Source organism: Molothrus ater, chromosome 19 (assembly GCF_012460135.2).
Source record: "Molothrus ater isolate BHLD 08-10-18 breed brown headed cowbird chromosome 19, BPBGC_Mater_1.1, whole genome shotgun sequence".
Lineage (NCBI taxonomy): Eukaryota > Metazoa > Chordata > Aves > Passeriformes > Icteridae > Molothrus > Molothrus ater.
The window spans coordinates 5,108,633-5,129,257 of NC_050496.2; the positions used below are offsets into that span (position 1 = coordinate 5,108,633).

Sequence of the window (20,625 nt, forward strand, 5' to 3'; positions counted from 1 at the left end):
CAGGACTGGCACAGAAAGATACAGAGAAAACTGAAAGGGAAAAAAGAAAGAAAAAGCAACCCCAAACCACTGAATTCTCAGAAATTTACACTTTTGCTGATCTGGCAACCATCTCTCCTATCACTGCTTTAGACACTAGGACAAAGAGGCTCTGGGTAGAAATTTAACTCTGAAGAAATGCAGACACATCAATGACACCAGGGACTTTTTAAAAAGAGTTTTCAATTTTTATTCAACAAAATTTTCAACTGAAAATACTTTTTCACAACAGTGGAGCAAGCAGTAACTGCCATGTGTGCATTCACAGACCATCACGAGCTAAAACAAAGATGGACAATGTCACAAACAGGGTCAGACACTCTCCTCCTCTGCTTCTGTCCAAGCTCATTCCATGGCAATGGAAGTGTTTCTGCACAGGTCTTTGCAAGTGAGCTCACAAATCAAACCTCTACAGCTTGAGGGTTCTGCATAGAAATCTCCATCCCTGTTAGATGGTAACAGAATGTTCCAGCAGTTTCCTCAAGAGTTCCACAGTTTCACACGTGGTCACTAAGATCTACACAGAGAACACAGGGTACAGGTGTCAGTGCTAGAACAAAGAGTGAGCCTACACTCACTGATGTGGTTTGCTTCAAGTCTCTGCTACACATCTGGACATGGACACTGAGTGGTTGTCTCTGCTTCAACTCCCTCAGAGCTGAGCTGGTTCTGGAGGGAGGCACCTACACAGGCTGCAGGCAGCCCTGGAGCACCACCCTGAACACACAGGGGTAACACTGACAGTCTTTCACTGCTTGCTCTTTTAATTTCTTTTCTTTTCCCCCCCTAAAACAAACTTGCAGGTAGGTAAGACCTCAATGCAGTAATTAATAAGCAAACTTTGACAAGCTGACTCCAGATGCCACCTTCCTCCAGTACAACACAGGCAGCCTGGGTCTTCCCCCAGCAAGCAAAGGCAGAGGCATGGTGGGCAGAGGTCCATTCCTGTGGGCACACAGCTGGCATCCTGCTCCTGCCCCCAGCCTTCCAAAGGGGAACTGTGAGCTGCTTCAAAGAATCTTGTCATCTTTTACCAAAGGAGAAATCCACCCCTCCCTTCCAAGGACAATGGCTTCAGTGACAAACAAGTCCAAGACTCCAGGCCCAGCACAGCAGTCACTGCTTGGCCTTTTTTACAATGGTGCCCACAGCTGAGATCACTGTGGTTTTGGAGCCACTGGCACTGGTTGTCACTGTGACAACCCCTGGCAGGGTGGCAGTGGTGGTGAGGATGGTGGGCTGAGCTATCGTTGTTACGGGGATGGCAGAGTCCCACTTGCTCTTCCTCTTCTGGGCATCTGTGGATTTGATTAAACCAAGCACACAAGGATTAGCATTACATTAGAGGTCACCAATCCCTTCTTAACACCCTGTCTTGTCAACCCTTAATATCCCACTGCTTGACTAACAGCTTCCCCCTACACTAATTTCAGGATACACTGGCAGTAAGTAGTGAGGAGGAAAGGCAACTTTTCTCTTGGGGTACCAGGAGTCAGAGTAGAACTCTAGACCTGAACTCCAGCAAAAGGGGAGACAGGATCACTCCCTGCCCCAAAGCACATTTAATTTCAACAGAGCACATGGATCCCACTTGCTCAGCTACAGGCACTGGACTCACTCATCAGCCTCCAGTGGTTTTTGTCCCCTCCCCTCAGTTTCCAAGGCAGGAGAATGATTTCCAGGGTTTCCAAATCTCAAAATCTATCAGTCCCAGGAACCACAGATAGCAGCAGGCTTCTTGACCCACTAATAAGTCTCTTCACTATCCCACCCGGCCCCAGTCTTCCACTCCAGAAGGACAGCCATGGACTACAGGGACTAGAGGAAGCTAGTCCAACACCCCCCAGCAGAAACATTCCCTTGCATTATCTACAGGATCAGTAAGAAGCCTTCAGGCTTCAGGAAGCACTAATCCCAGCATTACTGCAGCTTAAGGTGTACATTCACTGCTATTCTTTACCTCCCACAGTGGTGCTGGATGTTGTGGTGGTTGTGGAAGCAGCACTTGTTGTTGTACCCTTTTTAGTGCCAGTCACAAATTCAATCTGGGAAGGGAGAGACACACAGGAGAAAGAGAAGATAAAAAAATGAATTGTTAAGATACACAGCCTTTTTTTAACCCATAGCACCTCTCTAAGTTTTTTTAAAACAGCTTTAGTGTGATGTAAGACATGGACTGGCCTCTGAGCTGCCCATCATGTGGGAAGGAAGACACAGACCTCAGGCCATGAGAATGAAGGATTTATTCAGCTGCAACCCAGCTCCTAAGCCTGATACCATGAAAATGTGTTTGTCTACTGGTACAAGCACAAGATTTGATACAGCTCAGACAGGACAGATCCTGGTCATTTAACTCTGTATTTATACAGTTCGAAGCTCATATTCATTTTCCTTTAAGGAACATGCAAGGCAAGTCCCTGCTTGCAGAATTTATTGTGGCTGCACCACAGCAGGAACCCTGGCAACCAGAACTCCAACAGCACTGCAGCCTCAGAACTGCAGATCTGGGCAAGGGCATGATCAGATACCTGGGTTACTGTGCAAAAAACCAAAACAAGCAGCAAGACACAGCATGCACTGCACAAAAAACCCTCCATGGACTGGAGATGGAAGGAGCCTTCTGCAGCTTAGGTGGCAAATCTCTAACATTAGACATGTTCTAATGCCAGCCACTGGCTCAAAGGAAACACAGGACAGGAATGAAATCTCTTCCAAAGCCTCTCTGTGGTCTTTCTGGGGCATATCTAAGAATAACTGGGCTTGTCACAAAATGCAAAAAGTTAAAGTAGGCCCAGTTTTCCTGGAAATTGGATGCAACAAGTTAATATCACAGAGAACAGAAAGCAGGTATTGTGTCACACTGAGACATGGTGAGGAAATTAAGCTTTAACTAGGCTAGGCACCAGGGAAAATGTCATAAATTAAGGAAAAAACTGTTCTTTATTCATTATCTTGCCTGTATCTGACTTACTGAATGCCATTTTTAGAGTTCTAGTTTAAAAATACTGACAAAACAGCAGGAAATCCAGTGGAGTAAACAACCTATAAATGGACCTATAAGGAAGGGCAAATAACTTGATCTGTGAAGTTTGGGAAAAGAAATGCAAGAATAAAGAAGAGATCTAGGATAAAACAAGCAGTTTTAGCACAGAAATAGCAAAGCAATAGAATGAAATCCAGCAGGGAAAGGAAGAAAAGCCCTGCACCTGCATCTCTTTAGGTTTTGAGCAGGTACCTTGGTGCGCTCCTTCTTGGCCTTCTCCAGTTTGTCCATCTCGATCTTCTGGGCTTTAGCTGAGAAAGAGCAGAGATGTGAAGCACTAAGAACAGTAAAATTCAACAGTTTTCATTCACACACTTCCCATGATAAAAAAGAAAAAATAGATTCAAATTCTATATAGAAAAATTAAACTGCCACGAAAGCAACTGCTGCTTTTTAATCAAAGCATTGCAGCACTAATTTAGTCATTTGGGAGAGGAAAACATTGCAGAACCAATTTAAAAAGCCTTTCCAAACTGATGAAGCATCAATAACATTCAGGCACATCCAACCAGAATGGAGTCATTAAAGAGCAGCATGTGATGACTTCTCATTTATACATAAAGTGAAGACTCCAGTGCAGTTAATTAAGTACAAAACACAAGGAGCTAAGCTAGGACAAAAAAGAGACTTCCTGGAATTACCTAGTGCCTCATAATATGAATCCTCTGACCAGCCATGAGGATCAAACATGTCCTGAAAAAAAGAAATAAACCAGATTAGGGCTCTTCCCACAGAACCACAAAACCCAGTGCAAAAATGCTTTACGTATTTCTGCTCCCTGATGATAATCAGAGGTGACAGTGAGAATCATCACTGATTTCTTCCTGTATCCAGTGACACAAAGGTCCCATCAGACCTTCTTTTACGGGACCATGTTCTGTTGTGAATGAAGAAACAGCTTTGAAGCAAAAAGGATGCTGGGGTGAGTCATGCATTTTTCTGTTACTCAGCTTCTTTCCCCCCTCAAGGAGTTCTATTCAGAGCTCCACACTTCAGCAGTTTTTGTGCAGAATCATTGTAGCAAAGGTTGAGGCACTGAGGCTCAGTGCCTACAGAGAAATGTTCACATCACTGCAGAGGCTCAGACTGAGGTTGAATTACAAGACCTCTAAGCAAGCAGGCTGAAGAAAGCCTGAGGTGAGACTTTAACATCTCTGTGTTACCTTTACCCAGTCCTTTTCCAGTCAAAACACTGCCCCTCACCTTTGGATAATTTGTACCAAGTTCATCAATGGAACAAAACTGGATCAGCTTTTCATAGATGCTGCAAAGGAAAAGCAAAATGTCAGAACAGAACCAGGGAGCAGAAGGGAACAGAAGTGTTTCAGATGTGCCAACAGAGGGAGGCTGTCACCTCTTCACACTACAAAGTGAAATGAGAACCGGAGAAGCTACACCTGCTATGATGGATGTGGCACCCCATTATCCACAGTATTTCATATTCCCCAGAACATCTCCCAGCTCCCAGAACAGTCACATCTTCTAAAGTACTTCATCCTGAGCCTTCACTTTTAAAATCTAACCAACACACCAACTCCAGCTGCTGCTTCACCAAACACAAAGAAGAGTTTTACTGTTTCAGTCACCAATTTGAGAAAGACAATTTGTAAGCAGTAGTCCTTCCTGTTCAGGATCCTTCTGCAACAACTCCAACAAAGAGGGAAATTCTTCAAATTAGCTCTGTGGTGCTGTGGTCACATGAAAAGATGGTGGCTCACCTGGGATTACGAAATTCCTTTTTCCTCTGGATGATGTAGTTCATATCCATGCCCTCTTTCACTTTCCTCTCATACAACTTTTGAATTTTATCCTACAGAAGAAAGATTATAGGGTGAGCCAGGATGAAAAGGAGTAGCACAGCAGCTGACTCCTGTACATGTGGAAAGAAGCCAACTGAACTAGTGACCTCCTTAACCAGAGATAGGATTTAATCTTTACACCAGGGCCAGGCTGCTCAAGAGACATTTCCTCCCTGAATGTCTGAAGTACCTTCATGAACTGTCTGATTGGTAAAGGAATTCTCTTTGCACTTACTGAAGGCTTCAGTGATTAAAGATCTGCATACAAGGCATGGACTCCTCCTTCCCAGGCTGTTGTTTCCCTTCAAGGCACGACACAGAAAAGCTAATTCTGAAATCCAGAGGTTCCCCCACAACTCACAGCAACCACCAACACCCACCTGCAGCCTCAGGTGAGCACCTGAGACACAGCAGCTGGGCTACACTGCCCGCAGGGCAAAGTTCCTGCTCATCTGTTAGCCAGGCAGGGCCAGAGCCAAGTTCTGCTGGAGAACTAAAGCCAGAGTGATCATCAGGTATTGCTGGGGGTGCCCACTGCAGCCAAATGCTCTTAGGAACAATGTGCTCATAAATCCCTGCTTTGGTACCAGTCAGATGGAATCAGCTTCTCTCTGCACATCACCCACAAGGCACAAGCCCATGCCAAAGGCAACTTAACTGACCCAGGTTGCAGCTGTCAAGCAGTCTACTCTCCAAAAAGGCTAGAAGATTTCAAATCAAACATGATTTTTTACCTTCCTCACTAAGGTGGATGAGAGTATATAAAAGTATTCCTACTCTGGTGATGGTGAAGGGACAGCAGAGGCAGGAGCTTTCAGACAGAGTTAAGTGGTACTGCTAAAATATTCTCAGTAATTTCCATCATCTTTTCTTTATGACAGAAATTTCTCATGTACAAGAGGCACATAAAACAAGACCAGAGCTGGGCCTTCAGTCTTTCAGGATGGGAGAAGCTGAGTCAATTTTCCTTTGTTGCTTCTGGATAAGTCACTTCATGTCTCCCTCCCTGGACAGTCAACACAGAGCTGACTATTGTCTGAGGGCTTGCTGCAGCCTGAATAAAGGAGGATTGTTAAGAGCTGATATGAAACTCAACAATCCTAAAAAAACTTCTATGAGATAAATTTTCATCAGGTTGTCACAAAATCAGCAAGAGGAAATGACACCATCTCCACATCCAGCAACACATTGTGAGGTTTGAAGGAACAAACTGCAAAAAGGTGAATCTGGGGAGTAGAAATGACTGAATAGGTGTTCCCTTTTATCCCCTCCCCATGGAGTAGCAATGAGGTTCCCCAAGCCCACAGATGGGCAACTACTCAGTCAACTTTATAATAAGAAGTCCTCTCTTTGGCAGAGTTCAAAATACAGTTTATCAGAGGAAAATTTTGACAAAAGAGCAAACCACCAAGTGAAAAGCCCAGAACATTTTGCATTTCTAAGGAACAATCCCATCTCCTTGCTCAAAGTGCTCTAAGATGTGGTTTGACCTGCCAACAGAGGACAAGCTCCCCTTTGATGTAACACACTAAACTTCTGTCAAAGGGGAAAAATTCTGCTTTATTCTGTCTACCCTGTCAAGCTCTGTGCATTCCTCAGGTCTAACACACTCCAGTTCATTGATGTCAGAACAGTAAAATCCTCCTACAGCACCAGAGGAGGTTTGGGTGTGCCCAGGTACAGTGTGTGGAGAAGAAAGCATAATCTGGATGGTGAGTCACTCTGAATCACCACTGCATGTTAGGGGCTACTTTATAGAGCAGTCCAGGAGTGATTCTTGAGTTGCATTTCTGCTGGGCAGAAAACCAGAGCTAGAACTCGAGTGTGTGTTAGGAGACAGCAGTCCCTGCTCTTTCATTTGCACTCCACGAGGAGAACACAGAAGGTTATTGCAAACTTGGTCACTGCTTTTATTTGGGTGTACACCAGAGAAAACATGTGTTTGTGCTCTTTTGTTGCCTCTAAGCTACCAGCCTTCCCTCTAAATGTTTACCATCCAGAGACATGTAGGTGGAAAAGGAATCCAGGCATTGCTGCCTCAACTATTCCAGTTTAGGGGATTTCAGGGCTGTAGAGAAAAACAATTTGTTCTTTGCTAGGGAGCTGAATTTGCTGAGGTAAGAGGAAAGCAGCCCTGACAGTAAACATTGCTTCTGTGTCACTGCTGGCATCAAGAGCTGTTTTAAGGCATAATTAACCCACAGAGGCTGGAAAGCAGCTTAAAGCTACTTTGAGATTCCTAAACTAGAACTTCTGTAAAGCCTAAAGCATTAACACAGTGCATTTATAAAACTCAGAGTGGTAAAGCCCAGCTTTAATCTGGAGCTTTGCCTTGTGCACATTACTGAGCAGGGTTCCCAAATATGCCCTGAACTGCAAATCTTTAAACAAAATAATAAATGAAGTGGACTTATACCAACCTGCAATTGGTTAGAACATCTGCCAGGAGGCTCAGGAGGGATTTTGATCTCATCTGGAGACATGTTCCTCACTCTCTCTGAAAAAGAAGCTGGAGAGAGCAAACTGGGATGAGTTCTGGAACTACTGACGGGAATTTCAGCCAAATAAGTCATTATATTTGTTTTATGTCCTATGTCAGCACTACTCCCTTACTGGGAACCCAGGGCAAAGGTGATGACAATGCTGACAACTGGTACTTGTGATGTTTTCAAGGTGCTGAGCAAGAAGCAAACAAAGAACCTCAAGGTTGGGTCATTAGAAGAGGGATGTGATGCTTCTTTTATTGATACCTACACTCTTGGAGAGAGAATGGGACCATGCATGGGGTGGAGCACAGGATCAATTTTATGCAGGCTGGCCCTTTGCCATTTTGGGGGAGATAATCACTTGGTGAATATTTAGTTCAGGACATACCTGGATGAACCAAAGTGGCTCAAGGAGAGAACAACACTCCCCAAGGCTGTCAAGAGTTAACCACAAGAAATTACATTTCATCCTTAAGTTAAGACTTCCTTAATAGACCCTTTGATCTTTGCTTACAGAGACAGACTATTGCTAGAAAGAACAACTCGTGCTGCAGCACTGGGAACAGCCCAGTCCAGATTGCCAAATTTCCACAGCTGTTTGTACTGGGATACACTACTAAAGTACCTGATTGCCCTATAAAGATTAGTTTACAGAGTTATCAGCAAAAGAAATGGCCACATTTCCCCCCATTGCTTACTGCTTTCCCACTATTATGGGAAACCCAGGCAGGTCTCTGGCCAAGCCTTGGAGCAGAGATTTGTGCCCCATTTAAGCAGCTGGGATTGTTTTCAAGCATAATTTGTCCAGGGAACACATCCCAGAGCTGCTCTGCAGTGGATAAGAGACCTGAGAGCAGCACACAAGCCACATCAACCAAGCTTTTCACATGTGCAGCTCCTCAGTTACACATTCCTCAGTAAAACTCCAGCACCCAGAGTTCAGCTCCTCTGGATAAAGGCCAGGAGGGCCCAAAGGCCAGACAGGGCTGCTGGAACCCTGGAGAGCTGAGGCTACAGATAAACAACACCACACACACCATCAGTGCTGCTACAGTTTCCATGTCCTTTGTAAAAATGTGAAGCACTAAGGACAAGTTCCTTTGCAGAGGAAAAGCTGGCAGGCGACCACTCATTCTATTTGATCAAGATGTTGCTGAGGGTTAAATTCTTCAGCAGTTGCCAGTAACGAACAAAAAGTGTCCTTTGGCATTTAGCAAGTGGGAGCCTTTATGGAAGGAGGAAAGCTTGCCAGACTCCCCAGAGAAAGGCAGGCAAAGGGAGCTCCCTGACAACAAGGCACACATTTGTTACAGGTTACAGCTGCTGCTGGGATGGGGAGGCCTCTGGGTTAATTACAGCTTCAGGAAACCCAGAAAGACAGTGGCAAAGACACAGAAGTGTGGGTAATACACAGCACACAAGGCTTGCTGGGAAAGGTAAAAGCTGCTTAATGGCTTAAGAGGTTCACAGCAGAAGCATTAAAAAAAAAAGACCATTAAATCCAGATTTTATTAGTAAAGAAAGCGCCTGAAAAAAAAAATAAAAAAAAATCAAGCCTAGCTCCACATTAGACATCCCACAGGCTCCCTTGTCTTTGCAGATGAGCCACAGAGAAATGAAGCATTTATGGGAAGGGGAACTGTGTGCTCATATAAACTCAGGAACTCTGGGCAGGACCTCTGTTTTACCTGCAAAAAAAGTCAAAGTCATAAGAATATCTTCAGCAATCCATTCAAAGCTCCCTTGAAAAAGAAATCATTTTGGAAGCAGAACAAGAGCTCCCAGTGAGACAATGTATTTTGATGCATGACTTTTCAGGTTTGGTGCTCGTTTCCTCTTTTGTTTGAGCCTTGTGAAAAGAATTCTTTATCAACATTATGGGGGAAAGCACCTTTTAATGGTTTACAAGGAGCTGGAACTAAGGAATCTTTGCCTCCTTCAATCCCACCAGAGCAGGAGGCAGCTGAACACTGCCAGCAGCAAGGCAGGACATGCACCTCACAAACTGAGCACAAACTTGCAGCATTACTCAGTTATTTCATCACTTTGCAGCCAGCCTGAGGTGCCACATCATTGGGAAGAAAAGGGTGAGTTTAAGGGTGAGTTTAACCCCTTTGGGCTTATTTACAGTAAGGAAGTACAAATTATCCCTGCCCTCCAGCAGTCCTCAGACTTGCTCCCCACACTGACAGAATGGCTGATTCCACAGCATCTTCCCTAGAGGAAGCTCTTTCCCTAGAGGAAAACTGGGATTATAATCCTGGCATTTGCATGCATGGCCTCTTGTATAAAACATTTTGTTTTTCAAGTCCCAAGGGCAGCTTTCCACCATGTCTACAGCAATAACTGCAGATGAACAGCTCACAACAAGGTGTGTCCTCACAGGATACATCCAACTGCTCTGTGCATCCTGTTATTCCTGTCAAGACCACAGTTTTACTTTGACATGAGTCACAGGTAGTGACACTGCCTCCAGCCCCTCATTTGCCCTGTGCTTTGCAGGCTCACAGCCTAGAGGATCTCCAAGTGTGGACCTCAGGAAATGGCTGTTGGCACAATTAATCACTCTAGGCACACCCAGATTCTGGCTCACAGTAAGTAAATATCTTCCCCAATCAGATTCTCAGTCCTGACAAAGAACTAAGGCTGTGAAGCAGATCCCATGAATCAGATGGGGGTTCAAGAAAGCAGGGGCCACTGCCCCTGAAAGCCTCCTGCTGCTAAAGGACACTGCTGTTGGTGCTTAGTCTGTGCATTCTCCTTCCACAAGCTGGCCTTAAAATTAAAACCTTCATCAGCACAAGCAGTAGGTGTTTGTAGCTTTTTGTGCAGTCAGCACATGCACTGTGGTAAAGGAGAGCCACTCCTCTGCTCCCAGGCCATGCACAGCAGGCCAAAGCACAGGCAAATATCATCTTGCAAAGACTCAGCACCTCAGCAGTCAGTGAAGGAGATTTCACAGATTTCAGGGATTTGCTCACTAGATCTTGGTAAGGCAGAAAATGAAATGGAAATGCTACATTTAATGTGCTTCAGTTTGAGATGGATGGATTATGTGACCTATACCCAACAGCAGGAGACAAATCTGCAAAGCAGGGGAGAAAGTGGCACAGTGCAAACTGTGAGCTCCACTTCCAGAGGGAAATGACTGCTCTCAGTCCAAAGGCTGTGCTGGAGACATTGGCAGAGAGCACACAGGAATTTTGTTTCCTACAGATGGGTAGGAATGATTTCCTAGTGCAGAGAAAAGCAAAAGAGCAGAGAGCACAGAGCTGGCTGTACAGGGCAGACACAGTATGGATCATGGCTCATGGATTAACGCTGCTCCCAGGTGAAATAAAGAACTCCTGTCCCTTTCAGGGGTCACTTATATGCTCTGTTTGAAGCAGCCACAAAGGATTAGAGGCAGTTCAGGTGCCGGTTTCTTTCTAAAGGTCACACTATACAAAAAGAAACAAGGAAAGGGTGATCAGAGCATCAAGGGCTTCCCCTGGAAACATGCAAACCGGTGGTGCCAGCTCTCTACAACCGCATTCCCTGGCACTCCTGCCAAGGCTGCTTGGCATAAACCAGGGTGGGGGGGTTCTAAATTCCTGGCACCAGAACAGCCAAATCAGAGGGAAGAACTGGAGACAACAACATGCCAGTGAGTCACCCATCCATGGAAGGACACCAGGTCCCTTTCTGCTCCGTGGGCTGAGAAATGCAGAGGGAGACCTGCAAGTCAGCCATACTTTCTGCTCTTATGAACACTGACTTTGTGCTTAGATATCCCAAGGGCTGGAGAGAACATTTCTTATGATCCAAAAGGCAAACAACCATGCTGCAAAGAACTTCAGGGCAAAAATCCCTACATCCTTCAAGTATTATTTTGCAAAGCTGCAGGAAACAGCAAATGCAATGTTGTGGCAGCACCATGAACTGATTCAGAGTGGTACAAAAAGCCCCAAAGGACAATGCTGATGTAGAAATCCATGAAAATAAGTTTCACACATTTCCTTCTCAATCATGGGGCTGAAACCTTCCCTCTCATTCTGTCAGCCATTGATTATGTGATTACTACCTTGGCATAAGTCAGGACAACCATGCCCTTCCCAGCAGCTCCTCCCTACTGTTTTCTTTGTGCCAACTCCAGTGCTCACCTAGCATGCACTAAGCACATCAGGGAATGGATCCAGCTGGAAGCCTCACAGGGAAAAAAAGGAAAAAAAAAAAAAAGAAACAACAAAAAAAGAAGAAAAGAGCAGTGAAGATGGATCCCAGCTGGCTCCCACTCCCAGAGCTGCTCCAACGTTTTTGTGCATCCGGGGAGGTAAAACACAAACAGTGCTCTTGGCAGGAGCCTACACTTATTTCATACTTAAGCAACTGCACAATCACAGACTTTAATAAAGGTGATGCAGAAAAATTTAGGGTTATCTTCTGAGAAGGGCAGGGCCACACTCTTTTAATGCAAAAAGCAGTTATGGAAAACTGTCCAAGGAGGACCTTGATTTCCATAGACTGATAGACAAAACTTGAGGGGTCCAGATTGGAGCAGTTACTCACTTTGTGTCAGAAAATCTTGCACCTTTTTCCATTAAAGAATTTTAACTGTGAAAGTCCAAGTTTTCAGAAAGGGAGTGGTTCTTACATTACTCCAACTGTAAGTCTCTTGCAACAGGTCCTTTTCAACTAGATAAGATATGGTCTAATGGAACAGATCTACAGAATCCAGCATGGCAAGTATGCTGACCTTTAATAACCTGGTTCTGCACAAAGCCAGCCTGCACATGCTGTTGGAAAAGGATATTAAAGATAAGATTGCAGAGACCTCAGTCCAGGTCTCAGACTCTCCAACACTGCTCACACATGAGCTGTGACACTACCAAGTGCCCCCTGTGCTGCTTTTAAAGCCATGTGCAAGTCTGGGCCATTGTGAGACAAAGAAATGCAGTCAGGGCAGTCACTGTGGGAAAAGGGGACTAACAGAATTGTAACCTGAGCCTTACACCTTCATTAAGAAAGGACTTCCCACTACATTGCTTCAAACTGCACAGCTTCACCCATATGTAAAATACAGAGGAAAAGAGCAGTTGGCTTTCAGGGATTTTGCTGTAGGTTTTACCCCAAATCCTGTTGTCTCATCCATGTTTCCAGCGTATATTTTGAGAAGGATGAGTAGATGGGAGAAAGATTTCTGTTGCATTTAATGATGAGACTGGTTGAAGCAGTTTTGCCTTCTAAAGGCAGAAATTCCAATAGACAGCAGTTGCAAAGTCTGGGCAGGCCAACTAAAAAGGACTTATAAATCCCAGACTTCAGTGATGGCTGCTGTAGGAATCACAGCTGACCCAAGTATTTACCATCTTAATTTACACTTACCACATTTTATGACTGAAATATCAAACTGATTTGAGAGATGAAGCAACTTCCAAACTCATTTGTCTTTAATGATATTATTATGTGACACCACACAACTGCAGGAGTAACCTCAGGAAGAGAGGATCAGTTCAAGACAGTCAGAAATGCAATATAAAATACAGTTTCTGTGCAGCTCCAAAGAGACCAAGCAGAGGATTGTATTTCAAGCTGACAACCCTGGACTTTCCAAATCTAATAATGGTGCAATGACTAAATGAGATGCCACAAAAATCAAGTTTTAGTAACTATTAGAAAACATAGAGTACTATGTCAGCACAGCAGCTGTAAATCTGTGAGTGGCTCACATTTAAATGGGGATACTTTCAGTGAGTTTTGGAAGCCACAGAACAAAGTCATCACTCCTGGTTCCACTGGCTCTGTCTAGACAAAGTTACACTACTGGTTTTAAGCTCATCTAGAAAAACATCAACACTGCCCTTTACATACAAGTTTTAAACATGAAATTATTTTCATATTTTAAGCATGAAGCCTTTCTCCCAGAAGAAAAGTTCACTGAAAATATTCAGGCAGGAATTGAAATTACAGCATTGCCAGGTCAGAGGGAAGATGCTTTTTACAAAGTGGGACTTACAAGGTCTAGCTTGAATAAAAACCTGTGAATTAATACTTTTGAGTGAACTTACCAACTAGCTCCTGAGGATCTCTTTTCTCCACTTCTGAGAATTCCTGAAAAAAAGGAGGAATTAACAGATTTTAGTCAAGTTATGCCTCCAACCTAAAAAGCTATGCTGTTTATTTAGAAATGTGCAACTTTTTTTCTGAGACAAGGGAATAAAAATAAGAATTAAATCCGATTTATTAGGTAAGAGGACAATGTCTGGACCATGGAAAGCCAAAGCCTAACAGGATGCTCCACTTCTTTGCAAAGCTAAATTTAATGAAAGAATTAAGGCTTTGTTTCACCAGGTCTTGGATACTGAACTCCTCTGGAATTCTACAGAAACTGTTGTACACAAAGCCTTTCCTCAAAACAGATCAAACCATAGATTCTTCATTTTTGGTGACTGGCCCTGGGCACCAAGCAGCAGTCAGTGTTTTAGAGCACAGCTGGGTGAACCCAGGCTGGATCCAGCCCACAGGAGACTCCTTTAGTCCTGGGAATGCCAAGCAGAGCTCTGTGCAGCTCCCAGTGCTCTGAGCAGGACCAGCCTGGTGCATTCCCAGAGCAATGTGGCCACAGCCCAGGTGCTCCCAGAGCCAAAGCTCAGGGATCAGCTCCTGATCAGCCTCCCCAGGCTCTGGGAGGCTCCCAGAGCTCTGCAGGGTCCCAGCCTGCAGAGGTTTGCCAGATGTGTGTGTGTGATGCTAAATTCATCTGTGCCCCTGTGCCATGCAGGGCTTTGGCTGACAAACCCTCTCCAAACCAAACCAAACCAAACCAAACTGCCAGGGAGTGCTGGTGATGCAGATCCTGTGCTCCTATTTCAGAAGGACGATTCCACTGTCAGCTCTCTTGCTGCTGCTTTCCAGGAGTGATACAGCCAGCCTGCTCTACCAGGGACTCAAGAGCAACCTGCACTGGCTTGCAGTGCTCTGTTTGGAGATGGCCACACAGCTAATCCTTGCCTGCTTAAAGAAATTAAGGACACCTCATCTGCACATGTTTGCAGCAGTGTGCTGAGCAGGAGGCATTATGTAGGTTAAGACATTCTTAAATATGGTTTCACCATACTGAGACCAACACCCAAATATTCTGGTGCTTCTGGGAGATCCCAGGAGAGTCAAAAGTGATATCAAGCTCAGCACAAATAAAGTTTCTGAAACAGTACCAGCTGTATCCCAACATTGCCCTCTCCCTCTGCCTCCCTCCCAGAGACCTTTTGTGACTCACTGGACTGTCTGTCCAAAATTCCTCAGTGCCTCCAAACACTGAAGCCATTCATTGAACCTGACACTGACAGAATGCTGCCTCCTTGCTGCTTGGTAACAGCTCCCTGACCCTCTCCTTTTCTCCATTTCCAGTCAGGTGAGAGGTGCATCAGGTGAGGAGAGAGCAGTGAGGTCACCAAGCCAGATGTGGGAACAGCCTGTGCCAAACTCACTCTGAAAATGACCCATTTTCAGAGAAGCCAAAGCCCTCTGGAAGCAGAAAAACAAATTCTTTGTGTGGCACTAACTGCTACAGGGCATTTTTTTAATAGCCATTCATGGGCACAAAAAAAAAAAAAAAAAAAAAAAAGAAGAAAGCACTATTTCTGCATTAGTACACTTGGATCACAAAAATACAAGGCTAAAGCTATTTTAGAAAAAGAAAGAAGTACACAGAGGAACACACATCTTCTCCCTGGCCAGCTGGCCCCAGGCCCCTCTGAGATGGGCTGAAGTGTCACAGCTCCAAGCCCTGTGAGACAATGCCTTTGGTGTGTGCATCAACAGCTCTCCTCCCAGCATCACAGACAAAAATTTCAACAGGAACATGACATTTCAAAGCAAAAAAATTATGCCAAAGCAGTAGCTCTCTTTGGTGAGGGCACTGGACAGGAATCCAGGGAATCCAGACTGTGTTCTCCACAAACCTACATGGATGGGGAGTTCACAGACTGAGCTTCAGGTCACCACTGGAGAAGTGGGAGCAACTCTGTGGTAACTGATGGGCTGTGAGGACAAATCCAGATGACCACAGAGGCTGGAGATGCAAGGTAACATCTGTCCAGGCACATACAGTGACTCACCAGCAGTGAATACATGTGTCAGGAGGCTGCTCATTCCCTTTCAGGGGGAAACTTGCTAGATGGGTAATTAAAACTATTTCTCACCTTGGTTTGAGACAAGCAAATGTTTGTTGAGGTGAAAGGAGGGAAGTGCTTTAGCTCTAACCTTGACTAAACTCCATTCTGCACTCTTATCTCTTGTAAGTTTTAAGTGGAACTGAGGAGGAAGTGGAAGAGACAAGGCTATGTCCCTGAGCACCTCCTGATCCTTCCTCTTACCCTCATACTATTTATTATTCCATTGTGCTTCCCATCTCCTTCTGCCCACTTCTTGCAAGAGAAATAATCCCCCAAAACAGCAATATTGCCAAGCAGGCACTTAAGCAACTCAGTGGCACAGGCATATTCAGGTGAATTAGACATGGCCCCAAAAGGGCTGCCCTCTTATTTGGGCTCTAACAGCCTTGCAAGGGGCTGTGCTGCATTTCTGACTTGTCCAGAAGCTCATTTTCAAGTCTCCTGTATGCCTGAAGTTAGTACCAAGCATAAGCACACAGCTCTCAGGAAACATGAACTCATGTGCTGAGAGAGAATCTGATGGCCAAACCCCCTCCTGCCATGTTTTATATTAGACTGTCCTGGTTTGATCAAACCATGACATAGACAAAGATCTCTGAAATGTCAGCTGTGTTACATAGCATGTTCTATGAACTTCCAGAATCATCAGTAAGTTTGCTTTAACCAGAATTTTCTTCTTTAATTTGAATCCTTTGAGTCTGTCCCATTTATAAGAGGCTAAATCAAGCCAGTCCTCTCAGGCTCCACTGTTTTGCTCTGGCTCACATTTTCCCACCACAGCCACCCCACCAAGTCCAGTCCCCACAGGCCCCAGCCAAGACATCAGAGAGCCCAGAGCTACTCCAAGCAACAGCAAACACACTCAGCCCTGGATTGCAGCCACACCTCACTGCCCAGGGACAGGAATTTTGCTTAGTGATGAGTTCCTTCATACCTCCACCCACTGCTCCATCCTGAGCTGGAGACATCAACACAGCTTTTCATTAACTTGGGCTGCTTTCAAACCTCTTAAATGCTTTCAAAATACAAGTGGATGACCAACTTCTCCAGTGCTTGTTCATATTTGCTCAGTTTGCTGTTGAAAACTACGAAGCAAGCATCAACAACTTGACTAAAGTTTGGCAGATGCAAGGTTTAAGGAGTCTTGTTCAAACCTCTGAGTATCTTTTGAAGATCCAGAACGTTCTAAAAACTTCCAGTGGAGCAATCACACCAGAACTGTTCTACACTCCCTTAGGCTAATTTAAGTTTGAGACACACGATGAGTACAATGAACTGATTAGGAAAGACAGCATAAAAACCACAAATCTGCAGATCTTATCTAATCCATTAAGTGGAATGAAATGGAGAATCACCAAGTGGAAAAATAAGGTACAATAAATACTGGAAAGTTGCTACCTTTTGGTTATGAAAGAGAAGAAATATTTATGTGTGGATGAGAGATTTCTAAGGGAATTCCAAAGCATTTAAACAATGGAAAATTTAAAGGTAAATGAATTTTATATAGGGAAGTTACCTAAATCCACTTAGGCAAAGGTGATCTCTCTGTTGATTACATCACCAATACCCACTGGGTTATGTATCAGTATCTCACATGGAGCATGAAATCAAGCAAGTGACTGATTCCAGCAGGAGGGATTTTATGTCAAAACTCCCCATCAGAGTAAATATATGAAATTATTACAGTTTTCAAGCATCCCAGAGCTAAAGGCATCACTTAAAGAGTTCATTTCCATTTGAATTCTGAGGCCTTTCAAAAAACAATGTTAGGACTTTGCTAGTGACACCTGTACCACAGAGTTTTCATAAACCAAACCCCTGAAAATCTGTACAGAAGCAACTCTAAATTCACTTATTGCTTGACTGAATTTGAAAAAAAAGAAAGAAAAAAAAAGCAGTACTGTGCTTTATCATGCACTCAGCAAGTTGATTTTCTGGCTGCCATCTACTGTGCAGCCCTGATCTCACAAGACCAACAGTTTAAGGGCCCAAAGCCAGCACTGAAAGGAGTCAAGGGATGCCACGGTGCTCCAGAGCCAAGCTGGAACAAGAGAAAACACAAAAACAGGCAGGAGGGAGACTCCTTCCCCCTGAACTGGAGATTAATAAAGAGTAGACTCTGAAGAGCACAAGCTGCTATGGACAAAGTATTAAAAAAAAAAACAAACTACACCTTTTGCATAGATTTCTGTGCTTCCAAGAACAACTGTGCATATCAGCTCACTGAGAGCAGACAGCATTTATGGTGTTACTAATCCTGTTTGAGTATAGGAAAAGGTTTTTAATTTTTTCCACTTTCCCAAGACAAATGGCGTTTTTCAAGCCCTGGACAAGATGAGTGCCTGCAAGAGCCTGGCTCATCAGCACCAAGTGCTGGTTGAGTTTTTGTGTATAATCATCAGTTAAAGTGGAGCAGGATGAAGGGAGGGTGTGTAAACACACACAAAAGGGAAGTGCTGCATTTTGCCTGAAGCTTTCACCTCACTGGGGTGACATCTTTTCAGTCCTACAGTGTCTCCATCCAGTTACATAAAAAACAGTGTCTGCTCAAGCTCCAAGGAAAATAAAAACAACCCAACACAACCCTCACAGCATGGAACAGAGATTAAAGGAAGGAAGCAAAACAATATGAATCTGAGACTGATGAATTCCAGTTTGGACAGGCTTGCCCAGAACAGCTTTATTTAATGGAAAGAATGGACTGACTTAAAACAATGCTCACTAAATCCTTGCTGAAACAAGATCCATAAATCCAGCTCAGTGCTCACATCCAACATAACTGCTGGCACTAACTGTCACCACGAGGTACAAATTCAAGCAATTCTTGCAGAAGCAGGTGCACATGTCAATGCAGGTGCACTTCAAGCTACCAGGAGAAATGGTTCAAGAGGGAGGCTGAAGACACAAAACCAGACCCTGATGGCTTTAACAAATGTGCAAATTTTAAGAAATGGTGAAGTTGATGCCAGGTTTGCCACTGCTCAGTTGCATTCCCAAACTTTCAGCCAACTGAAACCTGCAGCTTCATTCCCCCACTGACTTCCAGGAAATATTAAAAGCAACTAGCTCAGACAATACCTCCCCCCTAATATTTTCTTTTCTTTTTTTTTTTTTCAGCAAATGCTCTTGTGTTGCAGAATTTCTTCTCTCTCCCAACTACTTCACATGATTGTTTGCATGTAACTTTAATGCAAATTTAAACTGGCAGCCACAAAATGTACAGAGCAGTGACATCATTGTCAAGCAGTGTATTAGTTTGAATATATTGCAGAGAATTTTTCAGTACAGTAGCCAGGGGATCTGCTGCTGTAACAGCTGTTACAGTGGATTTCTTGAATCTGAGCAAGTGCCAGCAGTAAGTTTTTGTAATTTTTCCTCCTCTCTACAATTCAGAGAATCTCCTGTAATCCCAAAACACAAACAGCCTCACTTGGCTGAGCATGATGGAAAGAAACTATAACTTAGCAGAAAGTGTCAGAAGAGTTTTCTAAGCCAAGTGATGATGGCCTTGCCAGAGCAAGCAGGTGGAATGTCTACATCATGCAGGCAGCAGGAGAAAGACAACCCCAAACCCTGCATTGTGCCTTTTTTCTCCCCTTTCTTTTCTTTTTTTTTTTAAAGGAACATGGTAGCAATTATGTTCTTGCTTTTCCTCTACAAAGATCAGAAATGCTCATGGGAACAGAACACCAGAAATGTCTCATTTAATATTAAAAGTGCATGACATGATTTCATTTCTTGCTCTCCAGATCTGCCTGATGTTGGTGTGCACCCAGGCTGAAGGCAGCAAACAGAGTGCATGTCAAGTGCATTTAGAGTCTGGGGAAGAGAAAGCCAGGCAACAGGAGTACAATGCTTTTATTCCTCTTCCCCCCACCCTTTTTTTTTTTTTTTCTTGTATTGTGAGAGAGGAGAATCCCAAGAGAAAGCTTGAAACAAGCACATTTCCTACAGCCATATCCTGTTTGCCAGCTCTGCTACATAGCTCCAGGCAAAGTGCCCAGTTCAGCATAAGAAATGTAACTAAGAAAAACCTGTAGGGACCATGATCTAGATACCAAGAGAAACCAGCAGTTCAGAAATAAGCCTCCATAGGAAAAAAGCCTGATACATCCACCCTTCAGTGACACTTATATACAGGCTTTACAAATCTGTTTGGAGATACAGTCACAGACAGAAGGGGAAGGAAGAACAAATCAAACAGTCAGCTCCTGAGACATTCCCTGTCAAAATGTGCATAGCTGACACTGCCTTTTACTTTTCCAGCTAAATTACATCTAAAATTACACATTCTTTAATGAAATGAAAAAAAAAAATCTACTGAAAAAATCCCAACCAAGACCTGGCAAAACATTTCAGTGAGAAAGTGCTTAAGAAAGGAAGCATTCATAGCATAAATCCTTTAAATAGCTTCTTTGAAACTTGACTCCATTCACCTGACATATGCTATCTGAGTATTTGACAAAGATTATTTGTTAGGAGTAACTTCCAGTTAAGGAACTGTGTGCCAGAACTTTTGCTTTCCATGTGGAGCTACAATTCATAACACCTGCATCCCAGTGGAGCCTGGTCCCAAAGCTACCTGCTTCCCTTCACAGCCCCAGGAGGACAACAGCTCCTGATCTGCACAGCCCAAAAATTCCTCCAAGTGATTTTTGCTTACTACAATGAAATAGAAATTCACTGGTCAAGTACCAGCAAGACATGACAAGGCTGGAGGTGTCAAGGCACTTTGGTGATTTTATTTTTTACAGCTTGTTGCAGTGCAGAATCAAGTAGAAGGTGAAGGTGGGCTGTGAAAATTCTGAAGCCTCACAGCAGCAAAGGAAAGGCTCAGGAGAGCTTACAAAATCAACTTCTTGCACAAGCTTTCTCCCTTAGCATATACTACTAAAAATTCTTCATGGCTTGGAGTAGAGGCAAGGTGTAATAGCAAGTATCCTCAGCAAGAAATTCACTCCTTCATGAATAGATCCCACAGAGTTTATCCAGATTTTGCTCCTTCTGTACCCAGAACAGGGCAGCTGGAAGGAGCTATTTTCAGCTATTTGCTGGTATTTGAGGCAATGCTCCATCTGTGCTGACTGCTCAGCCCCTCACTGTGA

At 44.0% G+C, this 20,625-nt stretch overlaps 1 protein-coding gene across 1 annotated transcript in view; it reads right to left on the bottom strand.

Annotated features, from left to right (window-relative positions):
• Window positions 1-202: 202 nt before the first annotated feature.
• SAP30BP (SAP30 binding protein) overlaps window positions 203-20,625 on the bottom strand; it is a 29,410-nt gene continuing 8,987 nt past the window's right edge. The window contains 8 exon segments of the mRNA XM_036394778.2: window positions 203-1,337; window positions 2,000-2,084; window positions 3,275-3,333; window positions 3,724-3,775; window positions 4,286-4,346; window positions 4,801-4,892; window positions 7,302-7,390; window positions 13,415-13,457. Coding sequence (XP_036250671.2) covers window positions 1,156-1,337; window positions 2,000-2,084; window positions 3,275-3,333; window positions 3,724-3,775; window positions 4,286-4,346; window positions 4,801-4,892; window positions 7,302-7,390; window positions 13,415-13,457 — 663 coding nt within the window. The 3' untranslated portion in view covers window positions 203-1,155.